At 44.9% G+C, this 24,723-nt stretch overlaps 1 protein-coding gene across 13 annotated transcripts in view; it reads left to right on the top strand.

The window, feature by feature from the left end:
* Positions 1-24,723, top strand: part of KALRN (kalirin RhoGEF kinase) — a 526,665-nt gene that overhangs the window by 422,733 nt on the left and 79,209 nt on the right. For 12 of the 13 annotated variants that reach the window (XR_012623758.1, XR_012623759.1, XR_012623760.1 and 9 more), the window contains 2 exons: positions 655-684; positions 2,236-2,482. Coding sequence is in view for 10 of the 13 variants with exons in the window: in XM_074828701.1 (XP_074684802.1) it covers positions 655-684; positions 2,236-2,482 (277 nt within the window). In the remaining 3 variants the exon portion in view is untranslated. The remainder of the gene's footprint in view (positions 1-654; positions 685-2,235; positions 2,483-24,723) is intronic. The other variant, XM_074828704.1, reaches the window with a different exon arrangement.

Genomic DNA, 24,723 nt, shown 5'->3' with positions numbered 1-24,723 from the left:
GCAAACACGGACACCTAGTGGTACTCGAGTGCAGGGCATGTAGATGACTTTATCTCTGGAAGACTAGATACAGCAGTGTTTGTTCACATATTTTCCCCTAAAAGAAGGAGAGATTTTATTATTTTCAGAGAAAGTGTCATAGATAACATAATGTGGGGGAAAGAAAATTTACTTGGCAGGAAGTAATGAAAGAATTAGGGGAAAACCATCACATTTGATAAGATTTATCTGTGTATTTACCAAGAAGCAATCAGGTTTTTTTCTTGTGTCTTAAATATCTCATACCACACCAGATCAGATACTATATTGGATCAGAAAGATTTTCTACTCCTAAATTAGTCCATAGCAAAGAAATCTCAGTAAATATTACAGCAATATCTTATTCTTACCATACCTGTCAATTTTTGTACTCGAGTTACAGGGAGATCATGTCAGTGTGATGAATGGTGGGTTTGCTGATAAACTGTGTAGCTAGGTGCTGAACTGATCTCTTGTGCGCTTTCATCAACCCACTGAGGTCTTTCTGCCAGGATTAATGCGCGCGCTCTGTCTGAACGGCCTCAAACAGCAGCCATGGTTTGTTTTGTTTGTTTTTTCTATTTATTTACAAATAATCTTTCAGAGAAATATTTCCTTCTTCTTCCCCAAATCTAGCATTTCGTCTACGGCAGAGACACAGGACAGGTGAGAACCAGTCCTTGTCCACTGACCCCTTTCTGTAATTGTAAATATCACCTCTGTGAATGGGATTTCTTTTACACACAAACCACTATGCCACTGAGTGGGGAGACAGGCTGTTCACATGGGATTATGCATTCAGGGCTGCTTGGGCTAAAATAAGGGATTTTGGGATTGTACCAGCTGAAAAATGAAGTCTGTTGAGTGTGCTCTCCTCAAGGGCTCCCCCATTCAAGCTGATAAAATGATCCCAGTTCTCACTGATTTCACAGAGATACTCTGCGTCTTACAAGATTTCTCCCAATTCAGTTGGATTTAGAAGTTGTTCTTTTAAAAGCATTTTATAATATGCTTGGGTTTAGCTTCATATCCTAAGAAATAGGGAGGTTTATGGTGTTACAGTTTTGAATCAGCTTGTTTACTATTCTCCTCTTAATAACTTTTGAATCAGTGGACTAATTTCTATCAAATATGACACTGGAATAAGGACCTCAGATTCCTGCATGCTTCAGGGAAGCAGGCAGCATGCAGAGGAGAAGGACCCAAAAGAGGGCCCCTAATGACAGGCAGACAGCAAGAAATCCACACTGCAGAGGAGCATTAAGAAAAATTCCTCACACCAGAAAAACTTAGATTTGTGCTCACACCTTTTTAGAGACCAAGAATCAACCTCTGAGATCCAAATCTGTGAGAAAACAGGCTTCATTAGCTCTGCTGCTTGTGCAATCACTTCTTCTGTTTTGTTCTGCTGTATACACAAGCGCTTATATATCCGGTCCCTGGTTATATAGAGACTGTGATTAAACAGAGACCAGTATTGTTCATTGAGAGTCACAGGGTGAGAGGCTGAAGGAAAGCAGCAGGTTGCCAGCGCTCAGTACGGAAGTAAGATGATACATTTATTCTTAGATACAAATCCTGGAAGTCAGCATATAATCAATCACTCTGCGTTTATATATTTACACCTCTGTTTTCCATCAGAGAGCATGGGAGGAGCTTTTCTGATCTGCCTGGTCAGGATTCCCTAGTCTCCCAAGAGGTCCCTAGGGAGAGTTTGGGAAGATGAGTGCATGTTTCTTGTCTTACAAAAAAAATTGTAGCTGTTTCCTCACTGCACTGGTGGCATGTGGGAATGTGTCTAGCTCATGCTGTAGAGGGGTGAGCTGGAATTTGTCCTGCCAGGATGGCAAGCTCTGAGGTAGTTTGGGCTATTGTCAGTCTAGAAAGTCACCCCAGAAACTAAAGAAAGAGAAAAAGCAAGGCTTCTGATGGACACCCACAGCTAGAAAATTCACCCACAGCTAGCATTCAAAAGGTTACTGGGTGGGTAGCTTTGATTTCTCACTTCAGCCCGGCAAAATCAATAAGAAGTAAAGGAAACCAGGGCCACAACATGTTGAACTTTGACAAAAGAAATGATTAACTTGGCTTCTAAGGAATATAAATCCTGTCTTTGCCAGTGTAAATATGATGCAAAGATGATTGCCTTCATCCTGCCCTCTCTGACTTCTATTCCTGTTCTTTTTTTTTTTTTTTTTTCCTGTTGAACCTGGGCAGTTGTCTGGAGGGTGTGAACTAACTGTGGTGCTCCAGGACTTCACAGCGGGCCACAGCAGTGAGCTGAGCATTCAGGTGGGGCAGACGGTGGAGCTGCTGGAGAGGCCAAGTGAAAGGCCAGGCTGGTGCTTGGTCCGGACCACGGAGCGGAGCCCACCTCAGGAGGGTCTGGTCCCCAGCAGCGCTCTCTGCATTTCCCATTCCCGCAGCAGTGTGGAGATGGATTGCTTCTTCCCTTCAGGAAAAGGTAGGCAACAGTCCAATAGGTTTAAGACTGTTTCGGATTTCCCCTTTTGTATCATGTAAGTGCAAAGCTGCTTGGGCTGCTCTTGCAGTCAGCGTGGGCAAAAGACTGTTTAGTCACTAGTGAGTTTTGTTACCAGATCTCTGTGAATCGGCACAGCACTAGCCTAACTCCATTTCCATGAATCAATGTTTGTACGTGTGCGTCTTTTGCTGTGTGGCAATCATTATTGTCTTGAGATTCTGGGTAAAAATAAGACCTTTAAACCACAAAGGGACTGGTTTTATTGCCTAAAATCCTAGAGGGCGGGAAAGTCATGTTGTATATTCACCCAGAATACCCCAAACTGTGGATATGTTTATGAGTGCCACAGTGCACACTAGTGCATGGTTTTTTGTATATGCCTGCTGCCTGTCTATTATTCCAAACAAGCCACCAGTGAATACTGGTACACTCTATTGACTCATGAACTGTAGACATTGTGTGTAATGGCACAGCATAATGGGGAAAAAATCATTTACAATTAGTGTGCAAAAAAACACATCCTTGGTATTATCCTGAGAGCTTGGGCTTCATCCGCAATGAATGGTGAAAGACTGTTCGTCTCTGTGGTGTCTGTGACCTATTTACTTGATGTTCTGTTCTGAGCAATGTGTGTCCCGCATACAGCATCCATGCAGCCAGGCATAGGAGACACTCCAGGCTGGTAGACCAGAACCGGTTCAGTTCAGCGTGGCCAGAGCAGGTCTCCTTTTGCCTGTGCCCCTTCTTTTGGACATGCACAACACAAGTAAGGTCCAGGGAGAAAAGGCTCCTGTTGTCCCACTCCCAACTTCAAGCCCACAACCCGAACTGGCTTTTTAAATTTTTTTTTTCCCTCTGCATTAAGGGAAACAGAATTTGATCCGTTACTGTTTGAGCAAGTTAAGCTTGGTGGTTTTGTTTGTTTTGAGAAAAAGCATTGAAACCAGGCTGTAGTCTGTCCTCGCTCCCTGCCTGTACTCCCACTGCGGAGGCTGGGAGTGGGGCACACACCCAGGACAGATCAGCGTGGTAGGGCCAGGGTCTGCAATCAGAGTTTCCCTTAAAAAGCCATCTCATCCAAACCTGGGGTAGGAGAGCTCAGCTTTTCCTCTCAGATTTGATCCCCTCAGCCAGTCTCATTTGGTTAGGTTCTTCCCATTGCCCTGCTTTGCAAGAGGGAGAAGGTGAAGTCAGTGCTGGCTGTCAGATCTGTCTGCTATGCAACCTCCAAACTCATCACACACTTCTTAGACTTGCTGCCACATCTTCTCTCTGCCACACGCCTGGGGCCCTGCCCTGCTTCTGCTGCCACAGGAGCCTGTACTGGTCCTCAGCTCTCCTCTGAGAAGCACTGCAGTTGCTTACATGCAAATTAAATCTGTGAATAAATAGAAAAGTAAAGCTGAAAATCAGTCTGGTCTGTGTAAGACCAGTCACTGCCTGGCATGACTCATAGGAAGCAAGAGACGTGTCTGCTGGGTGCATGGTCCAGCAGTTGGGCTTGGGTCCTCTGCTGAAGGACACTGTGAGACACCGCTCAAACTTTATTTGACTGTGCTAGGTTGTAGAGCTTTTCCTCATATGCAACAAAACTTAAAATTGCAGGAGTAGGCTGTGGAAAGGGAGGCAGGAAATCCTGAGGAGGATGGAGACAGGGCAGTGCAGGGGCTGAGGGCTGGCAGGGGACATGGGGACTCTGCTTCCAGCACGACTGCGTGAGCTTCAGGGCACAAGTGCATTGCAGGTATAGTGCCACAGGCGCAATTCCAGGCTTCGACTCCTGGACTGGAGCCGACTGGTGCCTGGAAGCCACCAGGCTGTGTCAGCACAGTGCAAAGCCTGCGCTAGCACGCTTTGCCTGCCTGTGGGGCAGGTTATCTCACATAACATGCTGCGACCACTTCCAGGTTGGAGCTGGCTCTTGTTCCGTCATCTCTGAACAGGTGCAGAGTGAGTCTGGGGCTGTCTGGCTCCAGCCATATATTCATGGCCTTTATTTACTTATCTCTCTTTCCCCCTTGGCCTCAGTTTTCTTCCTGCACATACCAAATCTGTATCAGGGAGCCTCAGTATTAATGGGATCTCCAGAAGTGCTTCTAGAAATAATAAAAATAACCAACCAATCCACAATTTTGGCCAGAGTACAGAAATTGGTTCTGTGTCTAATCAGTTCTCCCTCTATTAGGAAAACAGGAAATTGTTTAAACTGAATGAACAGATGCTGGGAATAAAAAGAGGGGTAAGTTTAAAGTTTAAAGGGGAAAATGCGGTAGTCACTAGAAGAGCCTGCTGATGTCATGAGATCCTGGAAGAATTAGCGTGATAAATGGCTTCTGACTATTCAGATTCGTGTACTTCTCTACTTCCAGTAGCTTTAGGCATGGGTTGGACTCAGAATCCCTTGGTCAAGGCTTCCAAAATTTCTCTGCAATTTTCGGCCTTTCTCTGCAACCCAGAACAAAGGCTGGCACAGTTTATATCAACATCACATGGTGTTCCCTGTCTGTTTCAAGTATGTCAACAGTTGCAGAAGAGCAGGTTAAAAGGAAAAATGTGGTGTGAATATAAGAGAAACCTGAAAGAGAACATTTCCTACCTGTTGTAATGAAATATCTTTACAGGTTTCTCTTGTTGTTGATCAGTAAAAGTGCAGAGACTTTAAGGACTGGTCTCCCAGCCTTCTGACTGACTGATGGCTGTGTTCCTTTGGAGGATACACATTTGGTTGTTTCATGACTTGACTACAGCTCAGAGCCCAAGTATAGTCCTTCCTGTCCCTCCTTTCCGATAATCTAGCAGTGTTTGCAATTACCCTCTGTAAAAAGGCAGACAGGTTTTTGGGATTCAATTGATTTACAAATGATTGAGTAAAAAGGACCTTGTCTGTAGTCTCTCTTACTGTACTTGAGAATCTGTGGGATGTGTTTTTTTCTGACCAGCATTCCTAGCAAAGAAAAAGAAAGACCTGTGACACTAGGAATGAAGCTCTGTTTGAACTGTCCCTCATGGCTAATTACAGGAAAGCTGTGACTTTTATTTCTGTCTCTTTTACCCTATAATTGAACTCTGAGGTATTAAGCTATAAATTTCAGATTAAGAGAGAAATCCACATGGATAGAAAGCAAGTTAATGACCTAGCCGATATTCATTAAGCACACTGTGACAAGCATATTCCTGGTGTCAGCCTGTTAGCTTTGATGGAGTGAGTCCAAATTTGAATTTGGCCCATGAAACATTTAGATGAAATCTTGATCTTATGACCCCTCACCCAGCATTTTTCTTGTAACATCAGTCACAGTGTAAATCAAAGAGTAACAAAGGCTAGTTCTTGCAGTAATTTTAAGCAACCTCCATCACCAAAGGAAAAAGAAAGCGTTAAAAAAAAAAAAAAAAAAGGGTTTTATGGCACTTGTTTTGGACTGATGATATGCAAAGGGATCCCATTCAGGGCCCCAAACCAGATCCTGCCTGCAGGATACTTGTGTCTGGTACATATCTCTGGAGGAGATGAGGAATATATTTTTTTAAGATGCTATGCAAACATCTTGCTGTGCAGGCAGATGGCCACTTAACAGCAGGACTTTGGTGGCAGTGGTGGGTCCTTGTAACAGAGCAAACTGAGAAATAGTTGGGTCTCTTCCAACTGAAGAGGGAACATGTGTCTCACAAGGTGTATGTTAGCAGGGTGAGCATCTCACCTGCAATTCCCAGACGGGTCACACTGGCCCTGGTGCATCAGCTGGGAGTCTTCTCACCAGACTTTGGGCAGGAGGAACAGAAGTTTTGGTGCTGCTCAGGTGACAGCTTATACATTTAGGGGGTCACCTACCAGATCCTACAGCCAGAGAGAGGGTCGCCTACCTGATCCTACAGCCAGAGAGAGCTGCTGGCTGGTAGGTGTGATGGCAGGCTGGTGGTGAAAGAAGAAAGCAGAATAAGGATTTAATGAGGCTGGTGAGAAGAAGAGTGCTATCAATGAAAAAGAGGTCATGCCGAGACCCATGTCTTTGTGACCACTCCTTGTGGGAAAGAGCAGATCATTTAATGGATTAGTGTGGTAAGCTGGTGAGGCTAGTCCGGCTCTTGTTGGGGTTGGAAGTCTCTTTCCTCCAGTTCCTGATCTCAGAAGAGTGATCTGTGTAGGGAAAAGCATAATTGTTTCTTCCCACGTCTCTGTTTTTAAGAACATCTTGGATTTTAGTAGGGAAAACAAGTCTAGGCTGCTTTTATTGTGTCCCTGTTCCTGTTGAGTATTCAATTGCAATCTGCACTGGCTCATGCACTTTCTCTGTTGTGTTTTAAACAATCTCTGTTGCAAAACATATTTGATGGTAATGATTCCTGATGTCCCAGGGGAGCTGTGTCTGGACAATTTAGAAGTTTTAGTGCACTGCATTAAACCTTCTGTTGTCCTTGTAGAGACTAAGGAACTGTTTTTGTTTTTGAAAGTCTTAATTAAGAGCAGTCGATTAAAATGTTTGTAAGGCTCTGAACTAAAGGAAACATTTCATTAGGTAACACAGTTGATTTAACTGGTACATAAACAGGTCATGGAGTTTCTATTAAGCAAACAATGTTCAGGCTCCCATTGTCAATATAAATATGCAGTATTTAAATAAAAAAAAAACCAAACCAAACCCTCACGTCTGTTCCTAATACTGTTCCAACAAAATTTCATAGTATAGACTGTCTTTCAAGAAAGGTCACGTGGACCTCCTGCTAGCATTTAGTGCTTCATGGCATCCTTGATACATCCTTGTTACAAGTTCAAGACATGGCTTACATAGAAAAAACAGTTTTTGCTGTGGTTTCACTCCTTTTCAATTATGATAGAACAGCTGGAAACAAGTCTGCTAACCAGCATGGTGTAACACGGCAGCTCTCTGGGGGCTGGCACCAAGGGCTGCCGGGGTCCAGCTCCGGACTACTGCTCTACCTCAGTATACAAGTGTGGCTCCAGGCAGTCGTGAAAGGAATGGGAACAGAAAGATGAAATAACTCAAAACCACTTTGCTATTTCAATCAGGTCACCCTTACCCTTGTTTTTTCTCCACTGTGTCTCCCTCATCTCTCTCATCAAACAGTGGCTGTTTGTCTTCACTTTCATGGCCCTTCACAGCTTCTCCCCACCATATCACTCCTTTCTACCTCAGTGGACCATGTCTGCCCGACTGCTAGAGAGCTGGTGATGCCTCACTCCCCAGCCTACTAGTATCTTTTGATCCCAGACCTCTGTGCTTTCTCCTACTTCATAGTCAGATGTGGAAGAACTCAGATACCCATAAAGTGTCTGTCCTTGGTGTTGTCCATGTTTACACCTTTTCCTGGACTCCATTATCTCCAAAATAATAAAAAATGAACAAATATTTAGCAACAGTTGGCAGTATGTGTGATGAGATCTAATTTTCGTTGTTTCTAAGAGGTAGGCCAAGTCAAGCCTGAGAGGTTGAGCTGTACCTGTGTAGGGGTATTCATATCACTATGACTGTAGCTCTACCAGGGATTTTACCTTTTGGGTACATCAGTACATCAAGAAGACAAAACTACGCTGACAAATCCTTGCATAGTCAAGCCCTAGAGGCAGCGTCAGTCCAAGCACCACCTGAGTAACTAGATAAGCTGGGCACAGCCTCACCAAGCATGGCAAGTACTTGTCCTCCATGGTAAATCACAGCAGCTACAAGTCACGGACGCAGATTGTATGCAGGCTGTTGGAGCCATGTTCTGATGGTTTGTGACTACCCATACTTCTCTAACATGGTATTTCTATTTCATTTTTTTTTCTTATTTTCAGTATGACATCACTAGATATTTAACGCTAGATACAGCCACGTGGACTTGTTTAGGACATATCAGGTACCAGTAAAGTCAGTTATATTTATTGCTTCAGCTGCTCTGTTATCTCATCAAAGCAAAAGGCCTCCAGTGCTCTACCTGGAACTTTATTTTTGTGAAGAAGTACAATTTTGATGAACGCTTTGATAAAACAGGAAAGGCTATTTTGGGGAAGTTGCTTTGCTTTTGTACAGTGGATTTTTATTATTTTAAACACAGGAGTCTTTGTTTAAAAGAGAGAAGGCCTGCAAATTTTCTTGTTTACTTTGCCTTTGCTTCCCCTTCTGACAGGGGGTAAAACTTTATCCACCTATTCCTCTGTCAGCTTAACCCCAAATTTCACTGTACGATGTCCATGCTGTTTTTTTCACTGAAAAAGCTAAAAAAAGGGGAGGGAATTTAAAATGCTATGGCCAGCTGAGCTTATCAAGAATGCCAAAGGATTCAGCACCTGGTCTGGCAGGGAAACTGGGGGGAAACTCAGCAGTGGTACACATAGTGCTGTGATCACAAACGGTCCGATCAGGATTAGACCATTGATGCTGTCATCTTTGGACATGTCACCATTTGTTGGGCCTGATTCCCCAATGTGGGACCCATCTACCTGCTTTTCCTGCTGCTTCTTCCATCCTTGTCATAGGTCACCCTCACTGCATGTGTATCAGGAGCAGCTTGGGGAGTACAGCAAACAGGGAGAGCACAGGATAAGACTGGGCAGAATTCAGTAGCTGATACTGCATAAAGGTCAGGGTACCTGAGATAAAGGTCCCTTCTGGCATTACGGTCTCTGACAGCTTTATGATTGTGCAACTCTAATGCGTAGCTTACAGCACCTTTGGGACCTTTCCTTAATTTGGCTGGAAGGCTTTCAGAGAATAGGGTTTCCTGGTAGCAGATATTATATTGATCACCTGTATCTCGTCATTAACATACTGGCACCATCATCCCAGGCTGTGACTGAGTATGGGATAGGATTGCTGTCTGTCAAGATAATAAATCATTCTGATTTTAGCATCCCATTAGTCAAGGCCAGCTGAAAAAAAAGGAAAACTGGCAGAGAAACCCTAGTAATGGTCACATGGAAAAGCATCAGCGAAAATGTAGGGCAGGATGTTTCCAAACTTTTTGTGGATCTGTGAGAAGACAGAAACATTCACATTTCAGAAGGGTTAAATGCTAATCTCTACGGAAGGAAGCGACGACCATGGTGTATCGCTGCTACACAGGCTCTGTCAACACTGAGCAGTGTGGTGCTCATGAGATGTGTATTTCCAAAATGAAAAATCTTCTCTCTCAAGATAAAGGGTCATTTGTTTCCTTTAGATATGCTTGTGGGTTTGTTGGAGAGGCAGCTTTTGTAGAGGGTACAGTTGCTTATTGCAGCACTTCTGTTTTGTAGAGAGATGGTGGTTTGGCAGGTCCAGGGTTGGGTGATGGAGCCCAGCATACAGACTGGGTCTCCCTGTCGAGGAGTGGAGCGGTAGGGATTGAGGAGAAGGGGGAGAGGGTTGCAGCTCTAAAGAAGCTGTCTCTTATGGCCTCTCTGGACCCTTTTCCTCTTTTCACTTGCCTTACTTCTGTCTGTCTGAGGTGTTGAGAGCCACACTCAGGCAGACGTGGCTAAGCATTTTAAGGTAAGGCAGAGAAGGAGAATTGAGTTGCCAACACATAGCCATGCATTCTCCCAACAATTTGATGTTTCTCTAAGACTCTCATGTCCTCATGAAGTTTGCTTGTAAGGTCATTATTAGAAGTCATTTTCATGCTTCCCCACAGGAAAAAAAAATGTAACACAGGGTGCCTCTCTGCGTTAAGCTCAGGACCGCATTTCCTCCCACAGCTTCTGTGGAAAACCAGGGTCATAAATTCTCCATGCTCTCTTGGCTGTCCTGCCTACCTTTCCAGCCTTCTTTCCTAGGGCCAGCCCATGCTTTCCGGGGCCAGGTTAAGCCAACCCAGATATTCAGCAATCTGTGCAACGGGACGGGGTTTTACTCCTCAGCGCAGATGTTGAGAAGCCCCAGAGCACCCCTTTCCCTATCCTGCAGAGAAACAAGAACCTCCCTCCTCTGCTGCAGCTTGTTCACAGACAAAGGGGAGGTCCCAGCTGGTCCCTGCTGCCAGGACATAGCTGCTTAGGTGATGGGTGGGTGGGTGGCCACAGACCTCTCCTGGCCCCATGAGCCATCTGAGAAGGGACAGTCTGAGAGGACTTCAGCTGTGCATACCTGGACAAACAAGACTGCACTTGTCCTGTTGTCCCAACTTTAAAGACATGATGGAAAAGGAGTCTTTAATTTTTATTGCTCTCATATTGATGTCCCAACTGTGGGGACATCGCAAAGGCCAAAGATGCTTCTACTGAGTAAATACTATACTTTTATTTCATTAAGTGAGATAGTTTCCTGGAGTAATGTGGACTGTGTGCATCCCATATGGCCTGGGGAAGACCAGAGGCAGCTTCCATACGAAGAACCCTAAGCTAGGGAAGGTATGTCCTGCTCAGTCCCCAGCTCTCCCAGTGATCCCAGCAAATGTCCTGTCACAAAATGGCTGAGCTCAGCCTTCCCTTGTGTTAGCAGGGTCAGAGCAGAGAGCGGGGCCTTTGAAGGGACTCCATAAAAAGTACCGATTGAATCTGAGCAATGGTTATTGTACTGAGAAAGGACTTGGGCTCCTGCTCTGGTACTGAGGTTCAAGGGTCCAGGTCAGGTCAGGTATTATCACAGTTATCCAGGGAGGACAACTACTGAAAATGGTCGAATATGATGCCTGTTTGTTTTTATTAACAGCATAGGAACTTTATGGATGCCTTCTGTTTCTTCTCCTCCTGGAGCTGTTGTACCTCAGAGCACTGCAGACACCAGAACAAGGAGGTGGAGTAGAGAGTTCAGTTTGTAGCATGAGGTTTTATACTAGCTCTGACCTGAGGTCAGCAGCCATAACATCTCCATGCCTCTGCTCCACTAGTGAAAATCAAGCAGCCTGGAGGAAGGGTATAAAAATAGCTCCTTGAGGAAAATCTATTTCCTCTGTATTTAGTTGTGTGTCTTGAAATACATGTAGCGTGGTGGGAAGCGGGGAGTTGTTCTGTAGCGCTTGGCCCATTGAGCTAACAGGAAGGTCATCCTGAAAGAGCAACGGGAGCATGTGGATGGCTTGCGTCTTGCGTTTCCTCTGAGGCCAGACTAAATTTAGCAGATTCACAGATGGACATCGGACCATAATCCATCTGGGACTGTGGTGGGAAGAGTGGGATCTGGGTTGTTTGCCTGGGCTTTTTGCTGCATAACCAGCTTCAGTGAGCCACCATTCACTATTATGTTCCTCTTTGAGCAGGTTCTGCCTTGCTCAATACGCTGTAATTTACTGCCTGATCCTTTTCCCTGAAATGTTTAAAGTTTAAATATGAAGGAAAAATAAACTGTTGGTTCTGGGTTCATGGCTGACATCCCTACTAACTTAATGTGAAACTGTGGATGTACCTTTTAATAGTATCATCACAAAGGTTGAACCTACAACTGATACTTGCAAGAACTGCAGTAACACAAATACTAATGATTGATGATTTTGGCTTCCCCAAAATGTTGTCTCCTCACTCTTTCAGCTTTCAGACAGTTGAAGGGACTAATCCTAAATGCAGTATTTGCACCCTGCAAGGCTTGTACAGTGCTGGGCTGGTCCTTCCGTTGCTAATCTTAAACAAATATTTTATGAGTATGTTTTGAAGTGAACCAGCTCTGCTAAAAATCCCATTTCCCTGACCAGTCTGAGCCGGAGATAGGCAAACTGCAATGCAAAGCACATGTGTATTAAATAATGTATTTCAAGTAATTGAAATTATGTTTCTGTATATCTGCCTGAGCACAGTGCACAGATTTGATATATTGATCCTGACACAAGAAGCCTGATTTTCCTGTCATTTACGCAAGCATTTTGTGAGAACAGTTATTCCCAGGTTACGCATTTTGCAAAAGAGCCTGAACCAATGTCAACTTTGCTTAGTTCAGATTAATCCCAAATTCTAGAAAGCAGAGTTAATGTTATTGTCACTATGATGGTCTAAAAGTCTAGGGCAGGAGGTTATTTACATAAATGTCAGTGTATTTTTTTTTTTTCCGTTCATACTAACTGGTCTCACAAAAGATACTATCTCTTCTTACATATGTTGCCTTTAACTCCAGAATTGTATTTTTCTTTTCTTTAAGGCAGAGTCCGTATTTGATTACATTTTCCTTAAATCTGTTTAAACAAGTCTCTCACAGTTCAGAACAGCTAAAAAACTTTTTTATTATAAGAGGTTAAACCATTCGTGTCTTTGGCTGTCCTGAGCATTTATTAAAAGGTGCTATTTTATGTATGTATCATGTATTCTTCATAAATGCACTGAATAATTATCAATTCTGCAGGATTGTAATGCAGTGAAATAGGTAATTTTTTTCTTTCTAGAATTTGCAAAATACAAATTAAATTTTACACAGTGTAAAAATAGAGATAATTGCTTGCATATTGCAGTAAAAGTTGGGATGGCCTCCAGTCTCTGTAAAGGTGTGCCTTCCAACAGAAACAATAGTAATACACTATCCAACACCTCACATAATAAAGCAGCCCTGACTTCTCTTAAGCAAGACAATTTGCAGATTATATGTGTTGGTAACTCCTGTTTTCATGAAGTGAACCTAAGGTTCTGTGCTGCTCACCAATAACATTAAACTGCCTGATGCCAAACTCAATTTTTTATTGCCTTTTGCTTTTACAAGCCAAAGAGATTAAAAGTTAAATAGTAGCACCCAGTGTTCATATTTTTCTGTTTTCTAGACTAGGGAAGAACACTGAAATCTTTCAACTCAAGATATGCTTTAAAAAAGTATTCTTAGCTCTTCATACATTTCAGTTTTACTCCTTCCAGACTGTACCCAGCTCTTTATTTTCTCTGCAGATTGCATGTATATTCAGAATTTTAAGTTAATAGCTGTATTTTGCCAAGGAATATATATACCCAGTTTTCTTGGAAATCTATGAGAATTGCATTTAGGTATCAGAGAACAGATTCTGGCCTTAAGTGCCAAATGGATTCTTCAGAAAAGCACTGAAGAATTTATTAACTCTGCAGGACTCTTACTCAGTGAAATAAGAACATTTTTCCTTTCACTGACAGCAAGTCAAACTGAGTTTCATGCAGTGTGAAGGAATCAGGATACTCTTGCTTCAAAGGAAGGCCATTCTACCCTGTGAAAAAGCTTAGTAAAAAAGAGTTTTGTGCATGGATGGCAGGGGAAGGTGGTTCAGGCTTTGCACCCCAGTAGTCTTCATGGCCATTGCACATCTGTTCAGACAAATCTGCTGTAGTTGTGCTATGCATACATAGTGCTGCTCCACAGGACCACTGCTTTGTACATAGCTTTCACCTGGGAGCTATACACGTTCTGCAATGTTCAATCTGCTACAGCCTTTACTTATTTTGAAGATGTGTCTTTCTGCACATAAAGATCAAAAATGCAGATTCCACTCTCCATCAGCTTGCTGATTACCATTATAAAAGATGCTACAGGGCGCGCAAGCACAACACAGACAGGCCTGATCTCAGCAGCACTGCAGACTGGTACTTATTTCTGCTGAGCAAAAGATAGTCGGCCAGGTGCAAGTACCCATTTTGTCTCGCACGGGGAGGCTGAACCTCTCTGAGCATCAGGTATGTGTCCTGTGCCTACCCGAGCAGCCACGATCTACCATAGTGAGTGGGATCACTAAGACCTGTACAACAGTACAGGTGATGCAGCAGTCATATACCTTGAGGCTTTTTCAGTAAAATCTGAAAATAATGACAGAAGAACCAAGGCAGATCAAGGAACTGATCTGGGCTAAAATTAACTTTTTTTTCCACCCTAGGTTAATTTTAACCTGGATCCGTTTGCGGGTCAGATTCACTGTGAGTCTGCACAAACATTTCTGTTGGCGCAGGGAAAGTGGCAGGAAGGAGCAGGCACCTGGGAGAGACAGAAAAGGCAACAAAGGGTTTTGGCAGGGCTATTGGCTCTTGACAACTCAAAGTGCTCATGGAACTATCATGTAATGTGGAGCTGTTACATACCAAGAGATCGGCTGAACATGGGAATTAAAAAATACTCCATGACATCATGTACTTGCCCTCTCACAGAAAGACAACTGCTTTTTCTGTCTTGCAGTGACTAGAAATGCCAATGTGTAGAAGTTCAGCTTTTGGCATTGTGTGATGGTACCAAGCAGAAGGGGGATTTCTAGAGTATTTGGTGCTAGACTAGCAATCACTCACTGACATTCCCAGGAGCTGCATTTCTGTAAAGGACATCAGCAGAAATCCTGCCTGCCGGAGAGCTAGCATCCTAAAAATGCCATTTCTGCTAGTATGTGGGCACGAAAGAATGAAAGCGGGCAGAGGTGCTCCACACTGATAAAAGCAGAGGGCTTGTTTTCTAGACAGTCATTCCACCAGCTGATAAAAATAGCTTAAAAACTATTTTTTTTTAAATTCTCCACACAGCAGGCTGCCTGTTATGTGTACTCTTGTTATTTATACCTGCCATAAGTTTCAACAACAGCTTTACAGACTCTTTTATGCTTGTCTTAGATCTGGTATTGTAAATCAGAAAGCTTTGCCATCCCAAACATTGGCTGGTAAGAAGTCCTCTGCTTTCTTTTTACCCCAGAAAAATAGGGAAGTGGAAAATACAGTTAATGCAATAATTTGGCCCAAATAAATAAAAGCTTTTACAATATTGACATTGAATTTTATTTTAATTCCAGTCCAATTCCTCCAGACTGGCCAAACAAAGAAAAATTTCTCTCTAACTAGCAAATGGTGTGTGACAGTTTTTTAATTTTTTTTTAGAGTGCCTTGAACCATAATTGTGTTGGATACTGGGTGGGGGATAGGTCATGAACAGAATTTGCAATTTTCTGCAACGTCAGGAAAATAGTCTAAATAGTCTTCCATAAACAGACAAACAAACAAAACAAAACAAAAAAGCCCAAAACAGGTAACAACTTACTCTAAGGAAGGAGAAATGCCATTTAAAGAGAAAATTAGCTGTGGTTTCTACCATCCAAATAAAACAACCTCAGGCAAGTTGAGACAGGCAGGTCAGGAATACTTTTGCTGCACTATTAGTCTGTAGTTGCTAAAACAACAACTCACCTTTGTCAGGCACAAGTGGGTGAGGCTCCTGTTTGTCTTGGAAAGCAGATCAGGATAGGCTGAGATAGGCTCATGATTTCCCCACTGAGGCCCAGCACAGTAAGACAGGAGCCAAAACATGTCCAAAAGGCCGCACTTTAGTGCTTTGTGTCTTCAATATCATTGGATATTGCAGTAACTCCCAAAGATATGTCTCTAATGGAGGTAAGTGCTTCAGGAAATTAACACAAAACCTGCTTTAAATTTTTATTTCACTCTTTTCTGCTGAAGGGTTGAGTTTTTTATTCTGGCCAGTAGCTTGTTCAGGATGTGTCTACCATCCAGCATAGCTCTCCAGCAACCAATCAATACCATACTAAACATAATGTGGTACATGGCTCCACTTACTGGACCTCTTACGTTAAACTGGTTTGTGAGGTGAGGCTCTTTGCTGCAGCCTCATCTGAGGGTATCTCATCTGGTGGTACTGCTGGTGGGTCAGACAAGTCCCCTCTGCTCACACAAGACCTCACTGAAGCAGTAGAGCCATTCCAGGGGCAGGTGAACCTGCGCTGAGGTCTTGGAGAAAGGCAGTGGGGTTACGCCAGCTTCTAACTGTTTTCTTAAGCAACTTGCTGTCAGCAAATGGTTACTGCTTAGGAAGAAGCTGTATATATAGTGGAATTGGTCCTGTGCCCAGGAAAACAGAGGAACTGGTCAACGTAGGAATCTGTTCTGACATATCTGAGAGGCAAAGTTAGGCTGGAGGTTGAAGGGGCACATGTTCTGCAGGTCTGTTCTGCTCCTGAGAGTAGATGAAACTCTTCCAGATTATACCTACGTGAATATTTTGTGGGCAACTCTAAGTTCCCTTGAAACACACTGAACCACATGAAGGCAAGTGTATGCAGTCTGCTCTACAGCCATCCACCTCGTGCTGTTTATTTGATGATCTTTTTGAAATACTTTTGTGGATAAGTCTCCAAACAACTTCTCTTTTTTTTTTTTTTTTTTGGTAGGCTTTTCCTTCTTTGTAGGATGCAGAGAAAGAAAAAAGATGGGTTGTAAATTAGGAAATAGTTAGGTTAGTGTCAGTAGGGGACTTCTGATGTTTGGGAGAGGTGGGCTGTACAGTACCTAAAGGTGAGGTCCATCTCAGCAGAGCAGACAGGTCTGGCTGTGGCCTTTAAGGCTTTACAGTCGAGTTGGTAGGCCAGGATGCTGTTTTGTCATGGCAACTCTTTTAAGTTGCCATAAACCCATCCCGTGCTGACATCCACAGCAGAGGGATCAGGAATGATATATTCTAACATTTGCTGAACATATGCCTACATTGCAGTTCAGTGTGGAGTTTGTGTTGGACTGTCTATATTTCTTCTTAATTTGTTTGTTTTAGCTAGTTGAGAATGTTCTTTTTTTACCTACCACTGTGCTGAACTGAGGAGCCAAAAACCTCTCCTTGAAGTTGTGCTCCCTTGCGCCAGGAGGAAATATGACTCTATTTATTTATTTATTTTTAATTTATTTGATCTGTTTTAGTACCCAATAAAGTTGTTGTTTTTTCCAACTGGCACGACAAGGCTCTGGCTATTTTTAAAGAATGTGGTTAATTTGATTTAATGTAATGAATGTTTAGTGCTGTTGAAAATAGCTGGAGCCGGAGCCAAGAATAATGTACTGAAATGTGCTGGTTGAGCAAGGACTGTTTGACTCTGCCAGTCTGCTTTCCCTCCAATTGTTCAGATTTACCTGGTTTTGCGAGTAGCATTTGCAGGCAAGACGTATTGATCGGGTGCTTTTTAATACCAAATCTAAAGGCCGATAATGTCAGAGCTGTATTTTGCCACACTCATTTCAAAACAAATCAAACAATAACAGCTCTTCTTGTTGTTCAGTGTAGGAGGTCTAATATCTGTTTCAGACCACTTGAAAGAAAATGTGAAATGCTAATATCCTTTTATTGCACACAAGAAAATTGAGGCATGAACTGGTAATTTTTTTTCCCCTAAAGTCACCCAGAAAACTAGTGGAAGAATCAGTAATGAAACTAGTCAGCTAGCATCTACCGGGCTCCTTAAGCTGCTGTGTAACTCTTGATTTCTCCATGAGCTGAAACTAGATCGTAGTACAAATTCTGCTAAGTTCTTGCTCCTGGTGTTTCTCACTGACCGGTTCTTGGCATGTCCATGTTTACTGTCCTGCCTGCGCCATCTGAATTGCTCTGCAGAGGTACCTGACTCTCCCTATTAACAAAGCTTAAATTTCGTGCATGTCCTTGCACTATCTGAGTACGTCTCTGCAAGTCATATCACCTATTTAAATGAGATATTTAAAACTGTATGAATCCATCTTCCTTTTGCTATCTGTGAGTTATTTCTGTTAGATAGATGTTTCCCTAATCCTTCATAAGAAATGAGTAGCTAATACTTAAGCTTCATTGGATTAAAAAAATAAATCAGCCATAATACATCTTACTCCATGATAGTGGTGCCCATAGGGATGGATTTTCTGCAGAGATCACTTTACACCCTAAAGCACAATGTAGGATTGACCTGCATAAGTAATGAACAGATGCTCCTGACAGCTATTACGTTATTCATCTCTTCCTATATGTGATGGGGAAGGAAACAGCACCTGTAACTGTGGGAGAAGTGTAGTTGCTGCTGTTCTGCATTACAGACCTGCAGGGCAATCCTGACCAGTCATATTTCAGTGTTCCTGTTGACCCAAATGAAGCCATGCCAGCTTACATCCACTAGTTATTTTGTCCTGCATTTCCCTCACATAGGTCCCTTGGTCTATAGCCTAAGAAAATGAAATAGCTGCTGCAGGTATGAGGGAGAACTGGAGACAGTGTAAAAATGTATATGTTCCATCTTTCATCCGAAAATTTGCACAAGAAGACTGGGTAGAAGTATTAGAACTTACTTCCCCTCTACAGCAAAAGCAATTTCCACAAACTCTCTCAGATTTCATATGAAAGGAACTCATATGTCTGGGGACTTTCTAAAGGTGTACTTAAGAGCAGACAGAACTAATTTCCACATCATCCTGACATTAGACTGAGATTACCTCCGTTCCATCGTCTGTGTTGCACCAGGCAGCACACTCAGCCCGTGGTGCAGGCACACTGCTAATAGCCTTAGCTTCAGATGCAGTAAGTCAGGACCCTAAAATTTTCTTGGCCACTCTGCTGCAGAGAATAGCAATTGTGTTTGGAGCATGACGTCAGGAGATGTTTTCTCAAAGAATTCCTGCAACTCAGGCATAGGGTAGAGCAAGGGCTGGAGTGTTTTCTTTGCCAGGGGACATACAGGTTATTCAGGGACCACAGAGTCACACATTAATGCACTTTGTCAAATAACAACATGAAAAATATAATATGAACATAGGAAGTGAGGTTAAGGATCCTTCATAGACCCAGGCAAGCGCCTCCTCACCCCTCACCTAGGGCAAGTGGACTGTGCAGACATTTTTCCCCCTCTGCGATCTCTGCACGCTTCTACTTCCCAAAGGCCGAACTCCCCACTTGAAGCTAAAGGCTCAACGCAGTTGGCCACATAGTTCCCACTGATGCTGGTGACAGAAGTCTTCCTCATCCAGGGCTGAAGCCAAGCTAGGCTGTGCCCACAGTGTGTCTCTTCCTCTCTTTAGAGGAGCTAATTGATATGATGTGATTATTAAGAATCTCTCTTTCAGTCTTATTTTGTGAAATATTTATTGCATGTATAATTAATCAGTGCATATACATAGATATACATCTTTTAAAATTTTATATCTTTAGAGATAACCTTCACAATTTTGCTAGAACTGTAGATAAGGGGGCGGGAGGGAAGGCAGCCTACTGCCCCCCCGAATAATTACTTCAATTCTGTTTTAATTAAGCAAACAGTTTTTCAGAGCTGAGATCGCACCTTAGTTATGTTTTAAAGTTTGGCTGCAATCACAAGAGCTACAAACTCGCTCCAGAACCCTCCTGAGAGTCTCAGGCTTCACTGCCTAAGCCCTGTTTTATTGAAACTTCACCCCCAAGTGTGGTTTCATTGCTGTGCCTTGGTGTAACCCTCACCTCATTTCTGGGACTTTCTTGGCCCGGTGCTGGGCACTCCCTGACAAGCCGCTTCTGTGCCAGCCCTGCTGCCAGCCCTGCCAACTGCCCTGCTCCCAGGGCATGGGGTCCCCACGCTCTGCAGCCGGGCTGCCGCTGCCAAGACAGGGCCTTGTAGTGGCCAGCTCTTTCGAGAGTCATGGGAGTTTAGGGGTGAAATGCTACTTTTACGATGTTTCCTAGTTTCTTAAATGAGGAGTCTTAAAGATTTTCTTATGATGACTCTTAAAACCTACCAAGATCAGGGCTCCAGCATACTAGGTGCTGCATAGGGACTGCTCCTGCCTCAGAGCCCATATTGCCAATCCAGGCAGATGCCATGTGAACAGCAAGATGTCAGAGATTCATAGAATACCAGGTTGGAAGGGACCTCAGGGATCATCTGGTCCAACCTTTCTGGCAAAAGCATGGTCTAGGCAAGGTGGCCCAGCACCTGTCCAATCGAATCTTAAAAGTGTCCAGTGTTGGGGAATCCAGCACTTCCCTGGGGAGATTATTCCAGTGGGTGGAATTGTTCTGTGAAAAATTTCCCTCTTGGGTCTAATCGAAATCTCCCCAAGAGTAGCTTATATCCATTACCCCTCCTCTTTTCCATGTGACTCCTTGTAGAAAAGGGAGTCTCCATCTTCTTTGTAGCCACTCTTTAAATACTGGAACATGGTGACAAGGTCTCCCCTAAGCCTTCTCTTCTCAAGGCTGAACAGACCCAATTCTCTCACCCTTTCCTCATATGACAGGCTGCCCAGTCAAGCATGTTCATCTTACTCCTTTTATCTGTTTGCACGAATCAGGCTGAGTTTAGGTGGGAGGCAGCCTATAGGGCAGAAGGTGGGCATGGTGTGAGAGAGTGGATTAGAAAAGAGAGAGGTGTGGTATGAAGCAGAAAGCAGAGAAGTGAAGAGCTGCCTTCTCAAAACAGCCCTGCTACAAGTTTCCTGAATCCCTCAGAGGCCCTAAGCTGGCACCTTCTTACTGCCAGGCACTTCAGGTAGTCGACAGCCTCCTGACGAGCTGCTGCCTGGGGCACCGTGGCAGGGACGGTCTATAGGAAAAGGGAGAGGTGAAGAAGGGTGGGGTGTCCTAGCTGGTTCCCAGTCCACATCTTCCTTCTCTGGCTGCAGCTGCAGGTTTTGCTTCCAGTGAATTATCTCCCTGCTACAGGCATGAAGCCCTGAGTGTACCCCCATTCCATTGCATCTCCCAAATAGGCAAAGACCCGAGTCAAAGAAAGACACAACACACAGCAAAGTGGAAACAGAGTTAAGGTTCCCTTCATTCTTACCTACTGAAAAGCACCTTGGTGCTCAAGGGCTTTGTCAGGAAAATTTTGCACGTTGCAGGCTCATTATGAGGTTGCCAGTCCTGCCAGTGAGGCTGTAGTCGAAGACTAGTTCCTACAGTGCAGCCAGAAGGGAAGCAGAAAGGTTTCATATTTGCTGTTGCAGTGGAGGGAGTCTCCCTGGGAGGGTCTGTGGCACTCTCCTGGCACCAGGTACAGGGGTCCTTCTGCCAGGATGGCTCTGAGGTCAGCAGGATCCCACCTGGCAGCTACATGAAATCACCCAGCACAGGCCACCCCCTGGGCAACAGCACCTGCTACGTAGGTGCAACCCAAGGTGCGTTTGTGAACACTGTGCCAAAGTACAGCCCTCACCTCCTGTCCAGAAACGGCCCTTGGCCCTTGTCACTTACTCCAAAGCCATTACGCTGCAAACCAGAAGCCTTAGGCCACCTTGCCAGTCCGCAGCATCGATACAGCCATGCCTGCTCGGGCTGAAGTCCTGGGGCAGCAGGGCACCAGGCACAGCCCATCTCCCCTCTGCGGTTCCCCTCCATACGTATTTGTGCCTGGGAGAAGCAGCTTGTTGGGTTTGTTCAGCTTTTGATGCAAGAGTGCAAAACTATGATGCTGCCGCTCTGGAATCCTGCCTGACCTCTCCTACCAGCCGCCTCCAGCAAGGTTCAGGAGGTTTTTGGCACCCCCAGTTTTCCATGCTTTAGGTGGGAAATCATAACACAGCAGGTTGGCACCTTCCAAAGCAAGCTGTGCCTCTGGATCTCAGGTGTTTGGTCCATGTGTCAGAAGGGTGAGCATTTACCCTCCAGGGCTTCAGGCAGGTCTGCTACTGCACAGAACAGGCGGAGCAGTTGGGAGCGCAACAGGCTGGTTAGTATTTACAACTAGTTGTAAAAAGTTTTTGCTGTCAGAGCCTTAAGTGAAGGAATGGCGTGGGGGAAAAAAAAAAAAAAAAGTTGTGAACTTTAAAAAGAAAAAACCACAGCAATACAAGTTTTACCTTTTAAAGACTTTGGAGGAACCCCCCCCTCCACAACATATCAGAGCTCTAGCAAACTTCCTCCCAGGCAGTTTTTATTTCTCGCTACCGACTTCGGATGCCGCCCGCACGGCCCCGGCCGCCCGCCGGAGCGCAGCGACAGCATTTCCCCCCTCACCGCCAAAACTCGTTTTCCTTCCAGACGGAGGCGGGAGCCCCGTCTCGCCGCACACATCCTCTCCCGGCCGCGGGAGCTGCGCGGCCGCGCAGGACGCTCCGCCCGCCGCCGCCCCGTTGCAGAAGGCGGCGCGGAGGCCGCGGGCCGGGCCCCGCCGGGCCCCGCCCCGCCTAGCCCCGCCCCTCCAGGCCCCGCCCCCGGAGGTGCGCTCCGGGCCCGGCGGGGACAACGGCTGGCGGGTGCCGCGGCCGGCGGCGGCTCGGCCGCTTGTCACGGCTCTTCAAAAATATTTTTCCAGAGCTTTTATCTTTAATTATTTTTTGTGATTTGTTGTCTTTCCCAAGCGGGCCGGTGGCTCCTTGCCATGAGCAGCCCGACGGCAGCATGAAAGCGGGCAGGCGCGGCTGTCCCGCCCGCTCCGGTCTGGGATGGCTCTTGGCGAAGTGCTGCTGCTGCTGCTCCTCCTGCAAAGGTCGGTGGGGTCCGGGGTGCGGACAGCGGCCCCACGGGGGGCTGCGGCAGGCGCCCGGGGGGGCCGGGAGCTCAGCGGAGCCCTCGGCGGGGCAGCATCCCCCGGGGCAGAGCGGAGGGCAGGGGCAGGCGGGGTGCAGCCGGGCTCGGCGCCCTGCAGCCCGCTCCGCTCCGCAGCGCGGCCGCGGCTGGGGCCGCCCGGAGCCCCCTCGGCAGGGAGCGGCGGGGGAACCGGCCACGGGCATCGGGAGCGAGAGGGCTAAAGTTGACAGGATACATTTTATCGCTGCTGGTAGGAAACACCCTGGAACTGTAGGGTCAATAGGGCGGAGAGAAATATTTGCTTGAATGAGACTTTTTTTTTTTTTTTCCCCCCCTCTTTTTAATCTTTCTTGGGCTTGGATAGGAGCAAAATGCTTTGAGAACATCTGTTTCTCACAGTTCACAAATCTCTGAATGGTGATGTGGGAAGGTCTGGGGAAGCTGGCTGAGCTGAAATGCTGGGAGAGATGTGGGAAAGCCACAGCAGTTGGAGCGCCTTGTAAAAATAAAATTAAAATCTGGCTTTTACAAGGAACAGTGCAGCTCAGACACACTGACTGAAGATTTCCTAGCCTGCAGTCTTTATGCCATGGTATGGCTCTTGAACTTGTTCTGGATAATGTGAGTTTTTTGAAGATGTGTGTGTGGTGTTTCAGCGTTTCCTGTTCTCTGAATCAAACAAAAATGTCCCAAACAAAACTTGCCTTTTGTTTTGGATGCTTTTTTTAAAACTAAAGCTTTTAAATTCAGTTTTTTGGTAAAAACTGGAACCCATTCATACACCCTCAGATAAAGGTGACACTGAGGATGGGTGGACTTACTGATTTCTTGAGGCACACATTTGCAATGCAGGAGCCCTGTTTCCCCGGTTATTGACCTAAAGTCACGCTTATGTGATGACAGCAGCAAACTAGTTGTTGATGGAGTTTGCCACTGGAGTTTCAGCCTGGGAAGAACACACTGCTTCATGCCAGAGCAGTGGCTCCTGAGGTCCATGCACAAAACCCTGCTGTTTTGCAGCCTTTAAGAAGGATCACGTAACCTGGTTGTAGGGGTAGGGCTGCTGACAGAAAGGTTGTGGTACTAAATTACTGTGAAAGCCAAGTCTCTCCGACAGTCTGTGCTTTAATGTGTTGGCCCATGCATCAGTTTGGAGCTGTATTCAAGCTCTCTGACATGGCTCTGGTCTTTAAAATGTTGATTCTAACAGATTAAAAATCTTCCTGCTGCCTATCCTGCCTGCAAACGTCTCTAGAAGGGGGAGAGGGAAACAGCTGGGTCTTCTCTCTCCTTTTGAAATGTTAACTGTGTTTGCAGTTCTAGTTTACCAGGTTAGTAACAAAAGGTGTTTTGTGATACCGACAGCTTTACTTCTTTCTTGTCCTTGGTAGTAAACTTTGGGCAAAAAGCTGTAAAAGGCTATCTGTTACATTGTATTTATTAAAGAAAACCAGAGGTATGCAGATGGTGGAAATACTCCCTGAATATAAGCAGGTACCAAACCTGACATTTGATGAGGGATTTGGGTGCCCCAGACTACATCAGTCTGCTGGTGTTGGCAGCTTCTGCCATTAAGCTTGGAGATGCTTTTATGTAGCAACCAGACCACTGAAGCTCTGACTTCATGTATTCTGTGTTGTCAGTGATTGTCTTTGCTTCTGGGGGGAAGGAATGCTGTCCCAGGGCTTCTCACTGGTCTCAGACTTGCAGTGCAAATAAGGGACTATGGCTTGTATTTAAGATGGGTGTGAAGCACCTTGGAGCTGTTCTCACTGCTGCCCTATAAATGACCTTCCCTTTGCCTTTGGAAATGTGGTTCTGCTTTTTCCTGGTGACAGATGCCTGATGAATCTTGGATCTTTAGCAACAAGTGAGTAGGTTTTGTCGTGCCAATAAGAACGTTCAGTGAGAGAAACTGAGAAGATGAGTGTGCAGTGTATGCTCAAACAGAGGTTGTGTTGGTACAAGCTCTGTCAGTGCTTTTCTTGCCGTGGAGCTTGGAAGTGATGCGGGTGCTTGATCTCCTAAACAATAATGCAGAGCTAAAAAAACCCAAACCTACATCCCCGGTGTATCATGAAATACATAAATTTTGTGTAACTGGGCATTTCTCTGAAGGATTTTCATGGATAACTCCAACTACTCTTTTGAATCAGT

Source organism: Strix aluco, chromosome 6 (assembly GCF_031877795.1).
Source record: "Strix aluco isolate bStrAlu1 chromosome 6, bStrAlu1.hap1, whole genome shotgun sequence".
In the NCBI taxonomy this organism is placed as follows: Eukaryota; Metazoa; Chordata; class Aves; order Strigiformes; family Strigidae; genus Strix; species Strix aluco.
This window is presented reverse-complemented; position numbering and strand designations above follow the sequence as displayed.